This window comes from Neofelis nebulosa, chromosome 7 (assembly GCF_028018385.1).
Source record: "Neofelis nebulosa isolate mNeoNeb1 chromosome 7, mNeoNeb1.pri, whole genome shotgun sequence".
Lineage (NCBI taxonomy): Eukaryota > Metazoa > Chordata > Mammalia > Carnivora > Felidae > Neofelis > Neofelis nebulosa.
The window spans coordinates 85,986,481-86,010,108 of NC_080788.1; the positions used below are offsets into that span (position 1 = coordinate 85,986,481).

The window sequence follows — 23,628 nt, forward strand, 5'->3', positions numbered from 1 at the left end:
AAACAGTCTACTTAAAAATTTCTCTCTCTAGCTCCCTAAGGGATTAATAATCCCTCCAATGATTTTTTTTTCCAGGAAAGGCATACTAACATACATTTTCAAAAGCAAAAATTTGTCCTCCTTCAGGACAATAAGCAAATATCTACTCTAACAGAACAATGGTAAGAGAGGGAAAAATGATGGTAAGAGGGGTGATATTTAAGAAGATGAAACATACCTGAATTACTATATATTTTAAAAGTGCTTCAAGAAAATAGCTTGTGAGATCTTCTTGTCCTTTGTCTCCTGATTGTGGGGGGACAAGAGGAGTGATTTCCTCTATAGTGACTTGAGCTATCCAAAGACAAAAGAAATGTTCAGTATAATTACAAAACAAAATTAACAATGAAATAATGTGGTCCAAAAAACATTAACTGTAAAACACATATGCAACAAATACTGCTTGAAAATGTTCTAATGACTGAAGCTTGAAATAAATCTGAGATCATCCGGACGATCCATCACAACAACCATGAAGTTTAATAACAGCTGTTTCATAAGCCCTTGACTGAGATAATGTGACAAGGATGGACAGACAGATATGAAGGGCTTAAGAGTAAATCTTGCTTGAAAAAAAACTTCTCATGATATTTTAAAATTCACATTAAGTGTGTCCATTCCAAAATTCCATAGTATGATGAGTAACAGCAAAAATAATGAGCTTATTCATCAATTAAAGGACCGAGTACTCTAGTAATGACCACGATTACCCTTTAAGGTAACGCTTTATTCAAAAAAGGAAATGCTATTTCCCTCTCAAAAAGAAAAGATAACATCTTAGTTCCTTGATTACAAAAGCCCATGTATAAAATAAGAAATATTTACATTTTCAAAAATTTTCAAATATTCAAAAACATTCATTGTAACAACCACAAATTCAAGAAAACCAACAACTAGCTGAATTCTCTTAAATATTTCCTAAGCAGCACCTAGTTTAGTACAGGCAGATTCCTAAACCTGTTTCTCAGTAAATATTAGCCCAGTAATTAAGTTCACAAAAGTAGGTTTTTTTATAGTCCTCTTGGCACAAAATAAAATACTCTTGTACTTCAAAGTACATCCAAATTAACTCAAGGATACAAGAGGACATATGAGAATTAGAGATGAAAGATAAATGTAAAAATGGCTTATATTAACCAGGTGTTTCTGATGCTTTGATGCCAGAAGACTTATTGGCCAGGGAGAGAAAAATGGCCCTCTCAGGGCTAGCTAGCTAATTCCTAGAGATCATAAACATGGGCTGGAGAACATTCCTTCTAGGTGCAAACCATCCAACCCAGAGTACACACCTCTACTCCCCACTTCTATTCGGCCCTCACACTCAAGGCCACTATTCCCCTCACCTAATCACCCAGGTACCTGAGTGACAATGAGGGAAAGCCCGTTTGCACCTGAGCCTGCTAAAATTACCAAATGAGCCGCAGAACTGCTCACACTGCCTCACACATTCTACCTATAGAAATCATATAGGCTCTTGCCTATGATACCCTACCCCTGATTGACCCTGGAACTTCCCCATGTGGCCACCCTCCCTGGTGTGGCATGCCCTCTCCTCTTGGGAACTGTAACTATATATTCTTTTTAACGACAATCATCTGATCTGTTGGCCTCATCATACCTAAAAGATAATAAAACTTACATTTTACAACATGGCCTTGAATTACCCAGTTAATAAATGTAGAGACATTTTAAACCTATATTAACTACACAGAAAATTTTAAATACTAATGAATAAGATCTCATGAATCTTACTTTCTTGAAGGTTGAGTGGAGGATTAATGAGATTATCTAAAGTTCGAGGTCCATGTTCAGATTGTAGTGCTGAAAATCCGGGAATTAAGCAAGAAAACATCCAAAGTTGTTCTTTGCTACAGTTATTCTGAAGAGCTTGTAACCATAATAAAAAAAGACGAACACCTTCCCGCCTGATCTAAAATAAAATAAAAACAGTATTTTTACTTATAATGGAAATATTTTCTTACTTTTAAGGCCAAAATTCTTTAGATGATTAGAGAATGTTACTTTGCAAAACAGAGGAAGGAAAGAAAGAGGGAAAGGAAAAAGAAAAGGAAGACGGAAGGAGGGAGGGAAGGAGGAAGTGCTATTACATCCATGTCATTTATTGAGCTCTCATTACTTGTAAAATTAAATTCATAGATTTGAACAACTACAGAATAAACTTGGCCTCTTACTACTGAAAGCCATCAGGTAATCTTTATTCTGTAATTTCCATTTGTAAAAAATCAGAAAATCATTTCTGATGGTCTAATACAAGAAGAAAGAGGGCAATAACTGTTCCTTGCTATAATGAGTTTGGTAAAATGAAGAATCGTAATGGGGATCCTGGTGCACTGCTAAATTAATGTTCTTGTCCTTAAAAGGCTTACCACTCTCTGAAATTATGTCATGTACTTATTATTTGCTGCTAACCTGCAAAACAGAAATTGTGACCTATTACTCTATTCTAAGCACCTAGAACAATAACCCATCTACAGAAGACAACAAATATTTGAATCAATGCATAAATTCTCTCCCATGAAGAGAACAGGAAAAGATAGAAAAACATTCAAACTCTGACAAGGAAAACATCAAGTTCTTCACTAACCTAACCTCACTGGTAGCTTTGGAAATTGGCCTACCACAGCTTGGTAAATGGCCACTGTCAAAGCTGTTCAACAGCTGCCAACCTCACAGTTTAGGGAGATAACAAGATAACAATTAGGAAGACTTAATCCTTCATGCTGTTATTCCAAGCCTTGACACCAAACCTACCTACAATATGAAACTTTCATTTAACCTACAATGAGAAGCTTTTAGACAAGGTAGCTTCTCTTTTAACAGCACAATGAGATAATGAAAAAGAAATAAAACCAACTTTTTAATATAGATCCTTTATTTCTCTCTACATCTAAGCATAGTTATGGTAATATAAAGAATAATTTATTGAATGACTAAATAGTTTTTATCTTCTGGGATCAGAGAGTAAAGTATTTCTAGTGAATCACTCAATGCATTGGCAAACAACAGTTTTTCTCTGTTTTATTTACTTTGAGAGAGAGACAACAAGGGAGAGGCAGAGAAAAAGGGAGGGGCAGAGAAAAAGGGAGAGAGAATTTTAAGCAGGCTCCCCAACATCAGCACAGAGTCCAATGAGGGGCTCAAACCCAAGAATCATGAGATCATGACCTGAACTGAAACCAGGAGTCAGACACTTAACCAGCTGAGCCTCCTAGGCACCCCAACAATAGTTTTTCAATAGCCTAATCAACCTAGTACATATTTCACACATACTGAGTATGCTGCTATATTTTAAGTCAATTCACTTCAATTAAGTAAACAATTCAAAATTCTTTAGGAAAAAAGTTGATGTAGGAAAAGTAGAACAAGAGACTATATGCTTTACTCAGTTTTTAAAAAGTCATAGAAAAGACAACAATACCTTCAAGGAGTTTCCTGTGTGGAGTAGTTTCTTTAAAATCAATCCTGAAAAGAAAAGATGATTTTAAACATTCATATTTTCTTACTTGTTTCCAAATGTCAGAGTTCTCGGTCAGACTTGAAAACACTTTAAAACAAGTCCTTGGCAACCTCCAAGTTATTCTTGGTGACCCTGATATCCCTCTGGCCATAATCTTGGGACCAGAAAGGAATTTAAAAAGTCACCTTTACAACACATCATCTATTGCAATTAGACATGATTTATTCTATCAAAACAAACCCTAAACACAAAACTGCATTTAATACAACAATCTCTGTACATCTCTTATTTAACACTAAGAATATAATTAAGTACTTCCTCCATCACTAATACAAATAAAAACCACTGCAGAAAATTTTCATTTAACCACATAAACTTCTGTAACTCTAATATTCCCTAACGAACATTTTCATTGTGCTAATTTTCTTTTTCAGAATATTCAAATCCATCTTTGTTTCTTTTAATTTATACAATATTTCAATTCTATAATAAAATACTAAAATTACATTAATAACCATCCAGAGACCAACCATTTGGTCTGAACATATCTAACACAGTCCTGTGTTTCTTATAATTTCGAATTTTCATTTATTTACATGATCTATGAGGTTTTATCTAACAAGTATCATTGAAGCCTCCTTTGAAACCATTTCAAATCATTCTCCTTCCTTCCTTCCCCAGAAAAAAACTGTCCCAGTCTTTATCCAGATTTTGGTATTAATTATTTCCAAAAATATTTTCATATTATGAGTATTTATAAATCAATAAAATATTTAGAGTTGGTTTATATGTTTAAAACTTATACCAATAACAAGAATTTTTTCCACAGCTATTTTTTCCAATACTGTATTTTTTATTCTTTCTAATAACCTCAAGATTATACATATACAAAACACACAGACACAAAGATCAAGCCTAGATTTTATTTGGTTAAGTTTCAGTTGTCATACAAAAATAAGCTTTAATATTTCAAATAAAACTTTTACTGGGGGCACCTGGGTGGCTCAGTCGGTTAAGCCTCTGACTTCAGCTCAGGTCATGATTTCCCAGTTCATAGGTTCAAGCCCCTCATCAGGCTCTGTGCTGACAGCTCAGAGTCTAGAGCCTGCTTTGGATTCTGTGTCTCCCTCTCTTTCTGCTCCTCCCCTGCTTGCACTCTCTCTCTCTCTCTCAAAAATAAACTAAAAAAAATTTTTTTAACTGTTTTATCTGCAATTCTCTTATGTTCAAGCAAATTCATTTTCTTAAAGCAATACTATGTAAATCCCAGTCTTTAATCAACTCCCCTAAAAAAAAAAAATCTATATATGCTAAATGCAGTGTGGCATCATGGATTGGATTATGGAACAGAAAAAGAACGTAAGTGGAAAACTAATCAAATCTGGTTAAGTTTGAAGTTTAATAGTTTTTGAAAAAACATACAATTATATATATCATACAAAATAAGCCTTCCTATAAGTTATTTTTCACATCCAACATTAGCTTCTGAAATTCATCTACACTAATCTATATAGCTCTAATTAATTCACTTTAACTGCTATATATTTACTATTCCATTATGTTCCAATAATCTTACTCATGTTAGGACATTTGGTTTGTTTTCAAATTTTTTGCAATTCTCAGGAATACTATAATAAAGGTTCTTGTTCATGACTTCCTGTAGACATGTGAATTTCCCCAGGATATATTACCAGGAATGAAATTACTCACTTGCAACTTCACTCAATAATAGAAATTTCTCTCTAAAGTAGTTGAAAAAGTTAGCAGTACTTCTAGTAGTGTATGAGAATGCTATGGTAACACATTCTTGGCAACACAAAATACTGGTGGAAGCTCTAAAACATATCTTCATAATGTTTTCATTTGATGTTTCTTAGTGACACCAAGCATCTTTTCATCATTCAAGTTCCTGCAAATTGCTTATGATATCATTTGTTCATTTTTCAATTATGTTATTTTGTTTACTATGAGAGTTCCTTATACATACTGCCTACTAATTCTATGTCACTTCTTTGAATTGGAAATATATACTTCCAAACAATTCAGCCATGTTTTTTTTGACTGGGAGAGAAAGTATCTTCTGATGTAGAAAAGTTTTAAATTTCAATATAGTCAATTCACCAATGCTTTTCTTAATACTTCCCTACCTTAAAGTAATAAAGATAAACCAACAGTCACTTTAAAAAGTTTTAAAGTGTTACTTTTAACAGTTAAGACCTGAAATCCATCATAAACTTATTTCTGTATGGCAATAACAGATTTTTTTACTCAAATGGAGAGCCAGTTGTGGTACTAACTCTTTTAGGGTTTATAATGAAATGAAACGCTATCTCAATCATAATTCAAATTTCTATGTATAAGGCTAGGTCTTCAACTGGTTTCCATGTTATTTTCCATTATCCACTTGTACATCCCTACATGGTGACGCTATCTTAATTATTATAGTATTGGGTATGGAAATATACAACAACACCATCTTCCTTCTACCATCCTTTTACTCTTCCATATACTTTGCCTATGATTTCCCATATAAATTTAGGAGAAATCTGTTACGCTATAGTAAAAAGTCCCTACAGGAATTCTGAATGAGAATTTTTCTTTTTATACTATCAAGCCTACCATTCATAGATACTGCATAAGATTCCATTTATTCAAGAACTTCCTTGTTCTTTAAAAATCATATCATTGCCATACACTAATCTTTTAAATGACTACAGAATACACATTCTCAAGCACACCAGAACATCATCTAAGAGAGACTATATTCTGAGCCACGAAATGTCTCAAAACCTTAAAAAGACTAAAATCACATAAAGTGTATTTTCTGACCAAAAACGAATTAAGTTAGAAATCACAACAGAGGGGCGCCTGGGTGGCGCAGTCGGTTAAGCGGCCGACTTCAGCCAGGTCACGATCTCGCGTCTGTGAGTTCGAGCCCCGCGTCGGGCTCTGTGCTGACAGCTCGGAGCCTGGAGCCTGTTTCCAATTCTGTGTCTCCCTCTCTCTCTGCCCCTCCCCCGTTCATGCTCTGTGTCTCTCTGTCCCAAAAATAAATAAAAAACATTGAAAAAAAAATTTAAAAAAAAAAAAGAAATCACAACAGAAAGAAATCTGTGGTAACATCAAATACTTGAAAATTAAAAAACAAAACAAGACAAAAAAACCACTCTTTAACTACAGGTCAAAGAAACCAAGAGGGACATTAAAAAGTATTTCTGGGGCACCTGGGTGGCTCAGTCGGTTAAGTATCTGACTTTAGCTCTGGTCATGATCTCACGGTTCCTGAGTTCAAGCCTTGCATCAGGCTCTGTGCTGACAGGTCAGAGCCTGCAGCCTACTTCAGATTCTATGCCTCCCTCTCTCTCTGCCTGTCTCCCACCCAGTCTGTCTGTCTCTCTCAAAAATAAACATTAAAAAAAAATGTTTTTAAAAACTTCTGAGGCACCTGGGGTGGCTCAGTTGGTTGAGTGTCCAACTCTTGATATCAGCTCCGGTCAAGATCCCAAGGTTGTGGGAACTGCATTGGGTTCTGTGCTGAGTGTGGAGCCTGCTTAAGATTTTCTTACTCTCTCCTTCTGCCCTACTCACTCCCCTGTTCGCATGCTCTCTCTAAATATACATATATATATATATTTTTTTTTTCAACTAAATGAAAACACAAGCACAACACACACACACACACACACACACACACACTCTATTTGGCACTTTACATTTCTCTTCCGTTTCTGATTCTGAGATGTTTATTTTGAGGCTGAGCCCACTTTTATTTTTTTGGTTTTATAGTTTTATCACCATTGCTAAAGTAAAGGAACAAAGAAATTTAATATGCCTTTTGATTGGTAATCTTTCATCTATATTTTTATCTTATACTCCCAGTAAGTAAAGTCCAGTATTCTTTATATTGTTTTTACTAAAAAATAAACCATAAATTCATTTGAAATAATGAACAGCCCATTAAAGAGCATTATCATTTGTGTCAAATGTCAAGTACATATTTAAATTACTTACCAATACTATGAAACTGCCATCGCTGATGAATTCTTTCTGGAAGAAGTTGTAAAATTTTCTAAAAATCAGCATGAATAAAACAAAGAAAAGAATGAAAAGCAAGTAATGAGTCCACATTCTGTGCAATGTGAAAAATTAAACAAAGAGCTTATAATAAGCTTTTAAGAGTTTCTTATGTAAAAGATAGCATCACAAACACAAAACAGTATTTGAACTGATCTGACAGTACGTGCACTATTTCAGCACTGGTCATCAATATTTGAAAACACCAAAAAACCCCAACAAGCTATGCTAAGACTTGGAACAAGACATTAATGAAATTTATCTTTACAATGACGTGGAAAGTAAATATATTTCTCCTTATTGATTAAATACTAACTCAAACATTTTTCAAAATGATCATTTACTATTCTTAGAATTTCTCTATTATGGCTATTACTGATAAGTTTTAAATTCTTTCAGATATTAATATTAGTGACATTTTATCTCTGTGTAGTTCTTCCTATTTTTATAAAAGTAGGAGAAATATTTGGATTTCATAAAAATCAAATCAGTATTTATACTGTATAAAGTATTTGTACTGCGTTGATTCATGTGAACCCAAAAGTATTATATGTTATGATGGCTATAGGTATAATAACAATACTTAAAAATACAGGATCCCTACATTTAAGCCAACACAGGCTTCTATCAACTGGGAATAAACACTTTTTACATATAACTCAAAATTTTACCTTTAATTCCCTTCACAAATTTCTTCTGTGTGAATTATTCTACTTCAACAGCATGCCTTACTATGCTGCTAAACTATGCTCTCAGTACTCATCCGTTTGCTGAATGAGTTTTGCATGTGTGTCTGTTGTTATTGCTGCTCTTACTACTATTATTATTTAGAAATTCCAGTAACCAAATGTTCATAGTGGCCAAACAGTAGACATTTTATATAATGATATCTCATCAAACCTCACAACCATCCTAAAAGAAGTTTATTAATCTCATTTGAAAAATGAGAAGATGGGCTAAGTAATGTGTTCAAGTTAGAAAGCGGAATTAATTTCAGGGGTGCCTGCATGGCTCAGTTGGTTAAACATTGGACTTCGGCTCAGGTCACGACCTCACGGTTCGTGAGTTGAAGCCCCACGTTGGGCTCTATGCTGACAGCTCAGAGCCCACAGCCTGCTTCAGATTCTGTTTCCCTTTCTCTCTGCCCCTCCTCAGCTTGTGCTCTGTCTCTCTCTCTCTCAAAAATAAATGTTAAAAAAAATTTTTAATAAATAAATTTTAAAAAGTAAAAAATCAAAAAGAAAGTGGAACTAATTTCAACCTTAATATACCTAATTCTAAAATGTGTACTTTTGTACTATTCTGCCCAAAATATAGTATGCATGTTTTACACTTCTATCTTCCATTTAATATGATCTTCTTTAGTCCATCTCATACAAGAGGATCATGAGAAATTATAAAGTTCTTCACAGATAAATGCTGGTCCCACATGAGATACACAAACTTCTTTGCCTTTGCCCTCCTCATATTTCTCTGGCCAACAATTACATAATTCTATTGATTTTGGTATGGAAAGAAATGAAATTTAAGTTGAGAAAGTTTATAAACTACTCAAAAGGATTCCTAAATTATGACCATTATACTTTATATTAAAAAAATTTTTTTTAATATTTATTTTTGAGAGAGAGAACATGAGTGGGGGAGGGACAGAGAGAGAGGGAGACACAGAATCTGAAGCAAGCTCCAGGCTCTAAGCTGTCAACACAGAGCCCGACGCAGGGCTCAAACTCAGGAACCATGAGATCATAACCTGAGCCGAAATCGAATGCTTAACCAACTGAGCCATCCAGGTGCCCCTATTATACTTTAGATTTGACCCCTTATAAAATGTAAATAAACATGTCTTTATTATTTTTTTTAATCTCTTTTAACGTTTATTCATTTTTGAGAGACAGACCGTGAATGGGGGCAGAGAGAGAGGCAGACACAGAATCCAAAGCAGGTTCCAGGCTCTGAGTTGTCAGCACAGAGCCCAACACAGGGCTCAAACTCACGAACCCTGAGATCATGACCTCAGCCAAAGTCAGATGCTTAACCAACTGAGCCACCCAGGCACCCCAACATGTCTTATTTTTATGCGGTTAATATAAAGATGAAAGAAAGAAAGAAACCATGTGTAGTTTTAACAGAAGAAAACAGATTATGAATCCCAGATCATATTTTTAACACGACATAATGGTGCTTTTCATTCCAAAAAGAGGAAATCAGTTAATTTATAATTCTTAATTTTTAAAAATCATTATTAGTCTCCAAAGGTAGAGGTCAGGTATTATTATTCCCATTACAAGGAACAAAACATAAACACACAGGTTAAATATTTTTTCCAAAAGATGGAAACCTATATCTAACATCTTTATATTCTAAGAAAATTTAGTCATTCATTAAAGACAAACCATTGATCAGTATATATTTACGTACAGGAAAATAAACATTATTTTTTAATAGAAGGAATGCCCTAAAAGATCTTCTATCAACTAATCAATCCATCTCAGTTTCCTGAGCAGGGGCAATCATGAATGTCTGAAGGAACATTTTCCAGAAATTATTAACTTGCTTTCTCTGCTGATACTTTTTTTTTTTTTAAACGTTTATTTATTTTTGAGACAGAGAGAGACAGAGCATGAACAGGGGAGGGGCAGAGAGAGAGGGAGACACAGAATCTGAAACAGGCTCCAGGCTCTGAGCTGTCAGCACAGAGCCCAACATGGGGCTCGAACTCACGGCCCGTGAGATCATGACCTGAACCGAAGTCGGACGCTTAGCCGACCAAGCCACCCAGGCGCCCCAATACTTTTTTCTTTTTTTAACTTCTGCTCAACCTTCATGCTTTTTTAAAATGTTTGTTTGTTTGTTTATTTTGACAGAAAGAGTGCATGCATGGGGGAGGGGCAGAGAAAAAGAGAGAGAGAATCCCAAGCAGGCTCCATGCTGTCAGCACAGAGCCCGACACTAGGCTCAATCTTAGGAATGATGAGATTGTGACCAGAGCCAAAATCAAGAGTTGGACATTTAACCAAGGGAGCCACCCAGGCATCCCAATCCCGATGCCTTTTATTTCCTTCTCTTGCCTAATTGCCGTGGCTAGAACCAAGTACAATATTCAATAGAAATGGCAAGAATAGATACCCCTCTGTTGTTACTAATGTTAAGAAAGAGGTACTCTGTACCTAGCATAAGGTATGGTCTTAGCTGCGTATTTTTGTAGGTGTCCTATATCAAGTGGACAAAGTTTCCTTTTATTCCCATTTTGTTAAGTGTTTTATGATGAAAAAGTACTGGGAATTTGCCAAATGCTTTTTCTGTATTTATTGATATGACATGTATTTTTTTGTCTTTTATTCTATTATTACTGTATGTTAGTTGGTTTATTTTCAGATGTTAAACTTTTTAATACTTAGATAAACCCCATTTGGTCATGTTGTATAATCCTTTTTTATATGTGTTTTGATTTCATTTACCTTTTTTTGAGGATTTTTTGTGCCAATACTCATGAAAATATTTTATTATATTTTAGTAATAAAATATAATAAATTTATATTATTATAATTTTCTTTCTTTGTAATGTTTTTGTCTGGTTTTGGTTGCATAACACTGGCCTCACAGAATGAATTATGAAATATCACCTCTTTTTTATTAATTAAAGAATCTGTGAAGAACTCATATACTTCTTTAAATGTCTGGTTTAAATTCACTAGTAAAGTCATCTGGGTCTGGGCTTTTCTTGGTGGGAATTTATTTACATATGAATTCATTTTTTCACTTGTAAGTCTTTCCAGTTTTCTATTTCTTTCTGAATCAATTCACTGCTTTTATCTTTACAGGAACTTGTCCATTCAAATGTATCACATTTGTTGGCATTCAGTTGGTCACAGTACTCTCTTATAATCCTTACAATTTCTATAAGGTGGGTAGTATTCCTTTTTAATTCCTGAATTTAATAATTTAATTCTTCACTCTTTTTAGTCAGTATGGCTAAATATTATTAGTTTTCCTGATCTTTCAATGTTCTGACTTTTAGGTCTATTGGTATTCTCCAGTTTTTAAAACTTTCTTCCATTTATTTTTGCTATAATCTTTTTTTTTTTTAATGTTTATTTATTTTTGAGAGTGAGACAAGAGCATGAGTAAGGGAGGGGCAGCAAGAGAGGGAGACACAGAATCCAAAGCAGGCTCCAGGCTATCAGCACAGAGCCCGAGGCAGGGCTTGAACTCACAAACTGCAAAATCATGACTCAAGCCGAAGTTGGATGCTTAACCGACTGAGCCACCCAGGCACCCCTATTTTTACTATAATTTTAACTATGTTCTTTATATGCTTTCTTTGGGTTTTAATTTGATCTTCTTTTTTCAGTTTCTTAGTGGAAACTTAGGTAACTGATGTGACATCATTCTTCCTTCTATCATATTAAGTTATATAACTATAAATTTCCCTCTGAATGCTTGATTAGCTACATTCCCTAAGTTTTGGTATGTCATGACTATGAGCCATTGATTATTTGGGGGTGTGTTCACTAATTTCCACATATTTATGAATTTACAAAATTTCCTTGTTATTGATTTCCTCATTTAATTCCATATTGATTAGAGAACATAATCTAAATGATTTCTGCTGATGCTTTTATTCTTTCTCAAAATATCTATGTTTTAATATTCCCCTTGTAAATAGTCCATGCAAACACCTGGGGAGATAAACATAAGCAAATTCCTAAATGCTGATTACTGAAAATTAACTGTAAAATAGGTACCAACACCAATTACTCCCATCTGGAACTCTTAAAAAAAAAAAAAAAACAAAAAAAAAACAACTTTTTTTTTTAGCTGTGACTAAATCAATAACTAAATCAACAGCTAAGAAATATCAGATTGTTCAAATTCTTCTAAACTATATCAAGCACCCAAAATACAAAACAGTGAATTATCTTTTATTACCAACAGACAAAGTAGCTCAAATTTTAGATACTGATTTCCCAATTCTTTACTGTCCTTGAAGTCACAAGATTGAATCATGGCTTTCTCCAGATATCTGAATTTTCAATAAAGATCAGAATACTCCTATCACTGCTTGACTTGAAAGACAGAATGAAGAGGCAAGGAGTTATTCTAAAAGTGAGGGGACCGTAGGGGCACCCAGGTGGCTCGGTTGGTTAGGCGTCCAACTTCAGCTCAGGTCATGATCTACAGTTTGTGGGTTCGAGTCCTGGGTCAGGCTCTGTGCTGACAGCTTGGAGCCTGGAGCCTGCTTCCGATTCTGTGTCTCCCTCTCTCTCTGTCCCTTCCCCGCCAATGCTCTGTCTCTCTTTCTCTCTCTCAAAAATAAACATTTAAAAAAATAATAAATAAATAAAAGTAAGGGAACCCTAATTTTTATCAGGATGCCAAAAATAAAATATAAATTTTACCAAAGTATCAAATATTACTAATTCCTTCTATTTTTAACAATAAAGGCTTGCCCCAACCCAATCCAAAGTTACACAGGAAAATAATTTATAAAACAATTATAGTATTACCAAGTTTGTGGTGTCAAATGCATACAAACATAATTCTATTTCCACCTAAAAAAAAATACATGTATCTCAAAAAATAATTAAGAATTAAGTCAGGTATATTTTTAGGTCAAAAAAACATGATTCAGTTTTTAGAAAGCATGGCAAATTCAGTCTTCTGTTACATGCTTTATAGTTTCAATATATTCCTTTGTAAGTTCCAGGAATTATTTGCGGGGGCGGGGGGGGGGGAATAGTTGATGGGCAGATACTTACCTCAAAAATAAAAAGTATAGCATCCAATTCCTCCCTTTGAGATTTGTGACCTAAAATATTTTTACAGAAAAATGTGTTAAATATTATCATTTTGTCCTATTACCACCACTTAAAAAGCTTAAAATATTTCAAGCATTATTTTCTCAGTGATTCTTTAATAAAATATTTAAAGCATATTCTGTTCGATGTATAAACAATACTATAGCATCTCTCTCTACTCTTTTTCAACAATTAAATTTAGATTCTACATATTTATATCTTAAAACAAATAATATATTGTGGAGGGGCGCCTGGGTGGCGCAGTCGGTTAAGCGTCCGACTTCAGCCAGGTCACGATCTCGCGGTCCGTGAGTTCAAGCCCCGCGTCAGGCTCTGGGCTGATGGCTCGGAGCCTGGAGCCTGTTTCCGATTCTGTGTCTCCCTCTCTCTCTGCCCCTCCCCCGTTCATGCTCTGTCTCTCTCTGTCCCAAAAATAAATAAAAAACGTTTAAAAAAAAAAAAAAAATTAAAAAAAAAAAAAAATAATATATTGTGGAGAACTTAGAATTCTGAAAATGAAAGTATGAGAATGACTGCCTAATTTACATATGTACCTAAGAGCAAAGCAAAGAAGGTAAGGAAACAGGTAAATCAATCCGACTAGGGAAAAGCAAATCTTCTAAGCCTTTTCAAAGGAATGAAGATAGTACTACTATCCCAAAGTGTGAGAGGGTGTCTAAAAGATGTTTTACAAAAAGAAGTGAAAAAAACACTAAAATTCCAATGTCCAAGAGTCTATTTTTAAGTGAATATTTAAGATAATTATTTGAAACATCAACATAAGCCAGGACCAATTTTAACATCTTACCTTTCTGTTTCAGACTAGCTTCAATAGTCACAAAATTCTCAAAGAACACATAATATATATGTGAAAAATGTTGGTCAAAAAACTGTTTAAGATCTATAGACTCTGCATTCTCTGAAAAGGAAAGGAAACCAGTTTTTAGTGATTACATATATATGTTAAATCACATTCAGTTAAATAGTCACAGTGGCAAATTCCCTTCAAAAAAGTCAAAGAACTGCTCCTAAAATTCTATCATATTAAAATATTTGAGATATTCATTGATTTATATTCTTGTTCTCACAACTTTAGTCTTCAAAGATTTTAGTTTTAATTTTAAAAACAGGTCAAATCAGGTTACCATAACTTTGTTTCCAAAAAAAAACCCAAAAAAACAAAAAAACAAAAAGTCTCAGAAAGATTTATTCAAAATTTATTTTGGATATTTAGCTAAACCAAAAAAAGAAGTTTTAGTTTCAATTCATAGCTATGCCTCACCCAACTTATCCCCAAGACAGTTTAAAATCAGTATTTCTAGGAGTAATTATATATTTTATAAAACACATTTATTCAGCAAATAGGTACCTAACAACAGGCTTTATAAATAGGCACTTAAGTATTACAAAGCTCAAATACAGATAATATTGCTCTTAAGGGATCTTCCATATAGTCCAGGGCACACAAAGCCAAACATATAACTGTATGCACAGTACAAAGTGTTACATATTGAAAGTGAAGTGACAAAATGCAATGGCAATTTAGAAACACAAAATTACTTTCAAAGCTAAAAGAGGGGTGAAGGTAGGGAAAGAAGAAAAGCTTAATAGATTATATGAAAAGACTTTTAAAGACAGGAAAAACTTTGAACATGAACTGGTGAGGTTTAATGAGAAGGGCATTCTAGGCATAAGCAAAGACAAAAAAGTGAGGAAACTATGAAGCATGATAGGATGCATAAAAATAATTCATTTTAGCTACAGCTTAGAATGTTTTGATAAAAATAAAATTGAAAAACTAGCCTTGAAGTATGTTTTAAAATGTCTTGAAAACAAACTAAAGTGACTGAATTTATTATTCAAAGGAATATATCTATGCAGATGCATACATATTACACATTTTGTTGTTTCGTTTATTTTCTGGGAGATTGAGAAGGTTGAAGAAAAAGGGGAATACAGAACTTTTACCTTACATATATGCTTCCCATTATTCAATTTTGCTTGCAAAAAGCACATGTTTATTTTATAATGAAAAATAAATATAAAAAAGGCAACTAGAAAAAAGTCAATCGTTAATAAACTCAAATTAAAGGTAAATATCAGTAAATTTCTTGAAATGCTTTAAGGAGCAATAGAAGATTTCAGAATAAACTTACATAGTAACAACATATAGCGTTTTAAACTCTCTTTCATGTATTAGCTTACCCTGTGAATAGTCATAATTCTTTAGTGACCTCTCATCTATGGAATTTTCTAAGACTGTTACCCCTTTGCTCTACTCTCACAAAAGAAGGGGTGGATGCCCTCTCTATTCCCTTGGATTCTCTACATTTCTACCTTATGGAAATCACATGTTTTAAGTGTTTTCTTGTCTTCTTTCCAGGACTAGTCTATAGCTTCTTTAGAATAGAAATTGTGTCTATCTTAGCATTCCCAAAACCTAACACAGTACTCAGCACATATGTATTCAGATGTGTTTTACTACTGATTAAAATAAGTTATTTTAATTTGATTATATTCATTTATTAGCTTGGAAATTTTTATATTAGAAAAGACTGCATAACCTACTGACAGGCAAAACATTGCTTCCTCTAGACTGGAATCAGAAAACCCAGATTCAACTCCTATCTGTAACAATACCTGTGTGACTTTTCACAGAACTAGAAAAACAAAATGGCTAATAAAAACTGAATGTTTCCTATATGCTAGACTCTCTTTTAAGTGCTTTACAGAAATTAATTCCTATAATCCTCACAACAACACTATGAAATGAGTACTATTATTATCCCTATTTTACAGACGAGGAAACAGGCATAGAGAGTTTAAGTAATTCAGCTAGTAGGAAGCAGAGACAGGGATTTAAATCCTACACAGCCTGGATCTAGTGCCCATGCTCTTAATCTCTATGTTATTCAGTCTCCAATGTAATACATCTAAAAGAAAATTAGGAATAGAACACTAGTAATTTATTATCTGCCTATAAGAACAAGATCCATCAAATAATAAACATATTTTACAAACTTTCAAAATAAAAACATACACAACTGAGAAAAACAGGAAAAGTATTCTATTTTTCCCACACAATAGTTTAGAGTAACAAAGAACTATGAGATCAAAATAAAACAGGCTACTATAATTAGCTCTCCATTTCCTGAAATTAATGTTTCGAACATAACTAATGTTCCAGGGGAAAGAAGAAAATGAGAGAACAATAACAAAGCAAAACAAAAAAATCAAAACAAAAGCAAACATGAATCAACTCAAGATTTTACAAGCTTATTTAGGAGCCAAGACGACTTCTCTTAATTTCCTTCTCATACAGCATGTGAGGAAAACCTGGAAATTACACACTTACTAATAAAAGATACTGGATCAAAATTAGGCTAATTTCCTTGTTGGGCTTTTTTTTTTGCTTTGTTTTTCTCTGTATCTATTTGTAATGAACCAGTCAGCAAATAAAAATTCTTTTACAAAATATTTTTGATCACCAATTCACAAAATTTACATGGTGGGGGATAACAGGGTAAGAAATAAAAAAATAAAGAAAGAGAGAGGAGGGAGAGATTAAAAACACACAAACAGGCGATGCCCGGGTGGTTCAGGCAATTAAGTGTCCAACTCTTGATTTCAGCTCAGGTCATGACTTCACATCATGAGATTGAGCCTCACGTCAGGCTCTACACTGACAGTATGGAGCCTGCTTAGGATTCTCTCTTATGCTCTCTCTCTGCACACCACCCCCCCCCCCACCTCATGCTCATGCTCTCTCTCAAAAATAAATAAACTTTAAAACATGCACATACAAACAGGCTGGATAAATTATGAATAATACACTATTAGGCTCTAAAAAAAAAAGTAGGGAGTATATGGGAAACGGAGAAGAAATTGAGAAAAGGGAAGAAGAGAAAAAAGGACAAAGGGAGGAAACTAAAAGGAATAAATTAGAAGACACAACTGAAGCTATTCCTCAGAATGTAATGCAGAGAATAGTAAGATGGAAAATATAAAGATAAGGATAATAAACTACCTTAAAAGTTCCAGGAAGGAAGAAAAAATGTAAACAATATTAAAAATATATATACCTGAGAATGATTTAAAATTGGTGAAATATGTAAGTAAATCTTAAGACGAAAAATGACATACTGAATCCCAAGCAGGATAAACACAAATCTACACATGGACACATCCTAACACCAAAAACAAAATGAAAATATGAAAACCAACAAAAGTTACCTACATAGTAATATCAAAACTAACAGTACACTTCTCATTAACCTAATAGAGGCAAGAAGACAGTGCAACTTTATACTGAAAGAACTAAGGGAAAATAATTGCCAATCTAAAGTCCTATACTCAGCTAAAGTACTTCAAATAACATCAACACGAGGGACACCTGGATGGCTCAGTCGGTTAAGCACCCCACTGTTGATCTCAGCATAGGTCACAATCTCACAGTTCATGAATTTGAGCCTGGCATAGGGCTCCATGTTGACAATGTGGAGCCTGTTTGGGATTCCCTCTCTCGCCCCCACCCCCCCACACCCCGCCATACTCTCTCCCTCAAAATAAATGAACACATTTTTTAAAAAAGAAAACTATTAACAACCTGAACGTGTAAATGAAGAAAAGGCATTTTCTAACATCCTTACAGTTTAACACTCAAAAACCATCACTCAGGGGTGCCTGGGTGACTCAGTTGGTTGTGCATCTGACTTCAACTCAGGTCATGATCTTGCAGTTTATGAGTTTGAGCCCCGCATCAGGCTCTGTGTTGATAGCTGGGAGGCTGGAGCCTGCTTCAGATTCTGTGTCTCCCTCTCTATCTCCCCCTCCCCTGCTTGTGCTCTGTCTCTCTCTCTCTCTCTCTCTCTCAAAAATGAATAAATGTAAGAAAAAAAAAATTTTTTTAAAACCCTCATTCAAACTCAAAAAAATACAAGAGATATATTCTGAAAGAGAAATAAACATTGGAGAGTGAAAAGCAAAAAGCAAAAATGAACAAAGAAACTGCAAAATGTATGGGTAAATCTAAATGGATACTAATGTTAAAAAAGCTACTAATGCAAAAGGTTACTAATTAGGAGAAAGTAAAAAAACAGACAATGTCAAAGATGCAACAAAAATGCTAGAGAGACTATTTTAAGATCTTACTTTGTTAAGAGGATGACAGAAATACTGATGAACTCTATAATTTAATATTAGTATGCTACTAAAATGTTTTGAGTTACCACTAAGAATAATAACAGAATGTAAAACGTTTAACCATTAGGCGAAAAATATAGAAAAACTTATGGTAAAAGAAATGAGTATAGAAAAGCACCCCAAAAAGATGAATGAAATGATAGAAATATAAATACAGTATTTACCCAAAAAAGTTAATAAATTAAATGCTTCAACTAAGACACAGTTATAATCACACTGCATTTTAAAACAACCACAAAAATTAAGCTACAAGGTATTTATTGAGAAAAAAAATTTAACCCAAAATGATTAAAGGAATGAAAGAAAAATACATCATTTAGACACTGACCAAAATACCAATGTTGATTCCTTGGTAAGAGTCAAAGTAAATATTAAGGCAAGAATTACTACAATTAAAGAGGATCACTGTATTTTGAAAAAAGGCTGTACCAGGAAGCTTTTAATTCCAAATTTGCATTAACGGTTTCAATATATAAAAAGCAAAGACCAACAAATTTCTAAGGAGAAAAAAAACCTACTAATTGCATGGTAGATTTTATACAACCATTTCCTATTTAACAGAGAAAAGACTAGTAAGTATTCAAAAGATAAGAACAGCACAATTAGTACTTTACAAATAAAACCCTAAATCTAACATAGATTAAATCTTTTCATGCAAAAGTGAGATATTTACAAAAACTAAATAAGGACACAAACTAAATTTAAAAAGTACTAAGAGTAACATAGCACTAAGCACAAAGTACTAAGAGTAACTATGGTCTCTAACCAAGAGGTAATAACTTTTAAACATTAATAATGAAAACTAATCCCCATATAAAAGGAGGGATGTGCTAGAAAAGAATAAAGCTATAAGACCCAGGCACTCACACAGGCCAAAAAGAGTGCCAATTCCCAAAAACTAGACTAGAAAAACTCATGTTTCATAGAGCAATTAACCCTAGACTGACACTACTTCAAAGCCACCCAATATATCATAAAAGCAAGATACACAAGAATCAAACTGTTTCCAAGTAAATAGCTGAGTCCCAAAACAGGAAAAGAGCTCAAGAAAATATTAGGTATACAAAATATCCAGGACCCAACAAGGTAAAATTCACAATGTCTTATCTATAATTGATGATTACCAGGCATGCAAAGCAAGAAAACCTAATTCATAATGAAGAGAATCATTAAATCAAATTTAAACTAGATTTTAACAGCTGCTAGAATGGCAGAAATGGGCATTAAAATAGTTACTCTAACTGTATTCCATACAGCCAAAAAGTTGAGGATGGGGATATAAAAAAAGAAGCATTCAAATCAAACTTCTATAGATAAAAATTACCATGTATATGGTGTAAACTAGGTAGAATTAAGCCACAGCATTAGAAACTATCCAAAATAAACAGAGAAAAGGTAATCCAAAAAATTAAAAACCACATTAGTGAACTGTGAGACATCAGTTTCAAGTGGCCTAACATAAAAGTAATTGAAATTCCAAGGAAGAGGGGCAGAAAAATATTTGGAGAAATAATGGCTGAAAATTTTCAAGCCTGATGCAAATCACAAATCCACATATGCATGAAGCTCAACAAACTCCAAAAACAAGAAACATGAAAAAAAAATCATCAAGGCACATAATAATTAAATTGCTCAAAACAGTGAGAAAAAGAATATATTAAAAAGCAACTAGAAGAAAAAAAAAACATGGTACACAGTAACTAAAATAAAAACGACATATTTTTCATCAGAAATAATGCAAATAAAAACAATATATATCTTTAAAGTAATGAAGAAAAAAAACTGTCCAGCTGAATTCTATATCCAGTAAAAATATCTTTCAAAAACAAAGGCAAAATAACTACTAGGTATTTATTCAAGGGATACAGGTATGCTGTTTCAAAGGGATACATGCACCGCAATGTTTACAGCAGCACTATCAACAACAGCCAAAGTATGTAAAGAGCCCAAATATCTATTGATAGATAAATGGATAAAGAAGATGTGGTATGTGTGTGTGTGTGGGGGTGTGTGTGGAGATATATATATGGGGTGTGTGTGGAGATATATATATGTATATATGTATGTATATATATATGTATATATACATACATATATACATATGTATATATGTACATATATATACACCCCCCCGGGTGTGTGTGGAGATATATATATGTATATATGTATGTATATATATATGTATATACATATATATATACATACATATATACATATGTATATACATATATATATCTCCACACACACCCCCACCCCCCCCACACACACACACACCCACACATACATACATACAATGGAGTATTACTCAGCAATCAAAAAGAATGAAATCTTGCCATTTGCAACTACATGGATGGAACTTAAGGGTATTATGCTAAGTGAAATTAGTTGCAGAAAGACAAATATATGAATCCACTCATATCAGGACTTTAAGACACAGAACAGATGAACACAAGGGAAGGGAAGCAAAAATATAAAAACAGGGAGGGGGACAAAACATAAGAGACTCTTAAATATAGAGAACAAACAGAGGGTTGCTGGAGGGGTTGTGGGAGAGGGGATGGGCTAAATGGGTAAGGGGCATTAAGGAATCTACTCCTGAAATCATTGTTATACCATATGCTAACTAACTTGGATGTAAATTAAAAAATAATTAATTTTTTAAAAGGCAAAATAAAGACATTTCAGACATACAAAAGCTGAAAGAATTCATCAGCCGCAGGTCCAAATACTAATAGAAATGCTAAAGAAGGTCTTTCAGGCAGAAAGAAATATTATCATGCAACTACATGGATGGAACTAGAGGGTATTATGCTAAGCGAAATTAGTGAAAGACAAATATCATATGACTTCACTCATATGAAGACTTTAAGACACAGAACAGATGAACATAAGGGAAGGGAAGCAAAAATAAAATAAAAACAGGGAGGGGGACAAAATATAAGAGATCTTAAATATGGAGAACAAACAGAGGGTTACTGGAGGGGTTATGGGAGAGGGGATGGGCTAAATGGGCAAGGGGCATAAAGGAGTCTACTCCTGAAATCATTGTTGCGCTATATGCTAACTAATTCAGATGTAAATTAAAAAAAAAAAAATTAAAAAAAAGAAAGAAATATTATCAGACAGAAATATGGACCTGAAAAAAGTAACAACAAGGTAAATGCCCAAGCTTGTTTCTCATTATTCCAAACTTATCCAAAGACAACTGTTCAAACAAAAATAGTAACAATGCATTGGGGGGTTTATAACATATGTAAAAATAAAATCCATGAAAATAAAAATATAAAGATAGGAAAGAGAAAAATGAAAGTCCACTATTCTAACATTCTTAATTAAGAAGTAATGTATTCACACCTGAAGGCAGACTTCAGTGCGTTAAAGATGGATACTATAAACACTAAAGCAACTACTAAAATAAAACAGAAAAGTTACTGGTAATACCCATAGTGGAGAGAATATAAAATCACAAAAAAATACTTAACTGATCTAAATGAAGACAGAAAAAGAGAAACAGTGATCGATTGTGATAAAGAATAGATAACAGATGCTAATCTAGCTATATCAATAATCACACTAAATAAAAATGATTGACCCAAAATGGCAAAGACTGTCAGACTGGATTTTTAAAAAAGCAAAATTCAACTATATATTGCCCACAAGAAATAAAAATTGTACACTTAAAATACGTGCAATTTGTGGGGCGCTTGGGTGGCTCAGCTGGTTAAGTGACTGATTTCAGCTCAGATGATGATCTCACGGTTTGTGGGTTCGAGCCCCACACTGGGCTCTGTGCTGACAGCTCAGAGCCTGGAGCCTGCTTTGAATTCTGTGTCTCCCTCTCTCTCTGTTCCTCCACTGACTGCACTCTGTCTCTGTCTCTCTCTCAAAAATAAATAAAGATGAAACAAATTTTTTTTTTTTAGTATGTATATACACAATTTGCTATATATCAGTTATGCCTCAATAAACCTATTTTTAAAATTAACTAATTGGGGTGCCTAGGTAACTGCATTGGTTAAGTGTCTGACTCTTGATTTCCGCTCAGGTCATGATCTCAATATATTTGTGAGTTTGAGTCCTGCATCAGGCTCTGTGCTGACAGTGCCTGGGATTCTCTCTTCCCTCTCTCTCTGCCCCTACCCCACTCACACTCTCTCTCACAAAATAAATAAATAAACTGAAAAAAAATTTTAATTAAAAAAAATTTAACTAATTATATAGATTCAAGACAATTTCCACCATTTTCATTCCATTATGTTTTCTGAAGTGAAGGGAGAGAGAATGGAGCTCCAAAAATGGAGTAAGTAATATTCTAGGAAATGCCATGATTCTAGAATATTTTAATACCTAAACTTCTGACCATCTGTGTCCACAGAAGCCTGCTGCACATGTGAACGTATGCTCCACGAGATAAAAATTTAACAATCTCTGAAAGCACGTGTAATACATTTATGAATTTAAAGCAATGAAAATAAAACCCCAAAATGACCATTTCTTAATGCTTTCACAAATATAGTCTAATGACCCCACACTAATCATAAGAATTATGATTCCCAGAATCAATAGAAATATTGACTCCCAGAAAATAATGATTAAAATTGATTTTCATTTTTATATCATGAACCAATAATAAAATGAATAAAAATGGCAAGCTCATTCCTGTATTTAACAATGTAGAAGGCAGGCAAGTTAATTTCCCTACTGATAATTGTCCTGGGTGATTAAATTCATGAAGATAAATCTAGGGATCTTCTCTTGTACAAATGTTTAAGATGTTTGTTTTTATCTTTCAAACATATATTATTCATTATTCCTTCACTATGAAAAGAAGTAATACAAAAAACAAAAGTCCTGCTGGAAACCACACTAAAAACCTATTAAAATTTCAAAGCAAGCAAAATCGTTTTAAGATATGTAGTTTATCTCCTTATCAAACTGATGTTTCAAAGTAACTGCAGAAAAGCTCCTGACATGTGATTATGGTTACAACTGATAGCAAGATAACAACTCCCAGAAATAAAAAGGAAGACAAACACT

At 33.6% G+C, this 23,628-nt stretch overlaps 1 protein-coding gene across 7 annotated transcripts in view; it reads right to left on the reverse strand.

Moving 5' to 3' along the window:
* The window catches only part of RALGAPA1 (Ral GTPase activating protein catalytic subunit alpha 1), a 280,983-nt gene that overhangs the window by 218,922 nt on the left and 38,433 nt on the right, over nt 1-23,628 (reverse strand). For all 7 annotated transcript variants that reach the window (XR_009264389.1, XM_058738826.1, XM_058738825.1 and 4 more), the window contains exons 2-7: nt 14,198-14,308; nt 13,351-13,400; nt 7,529-7,586; nt 3,479-3,522; nt 1,792-1,969; nt 218-333 (exon numbers count right to left, since the gene is read on the reverse strand). Coding sequence is in view for 6 of the 7 variants with exons in the window: in XM_058738826.1 (XP_058594809.1) it covers nt 218-333; nt 1,792-1,969; nt 3,479-3,522; nt 7,529-7,586; nt 13,351-13,400; nt 14,198-14,308 (557 nt within the window). In the remaining variant the exon portion in view is untranslated. The remainder of the gene's footprint in view (nt 1-217; nt 334-1,791; nt 1,970-3,478; nt 3,523-7,528; nt 7,587-13,350; nt 13,401-14,197; nt 14,309-23,628) is intronic.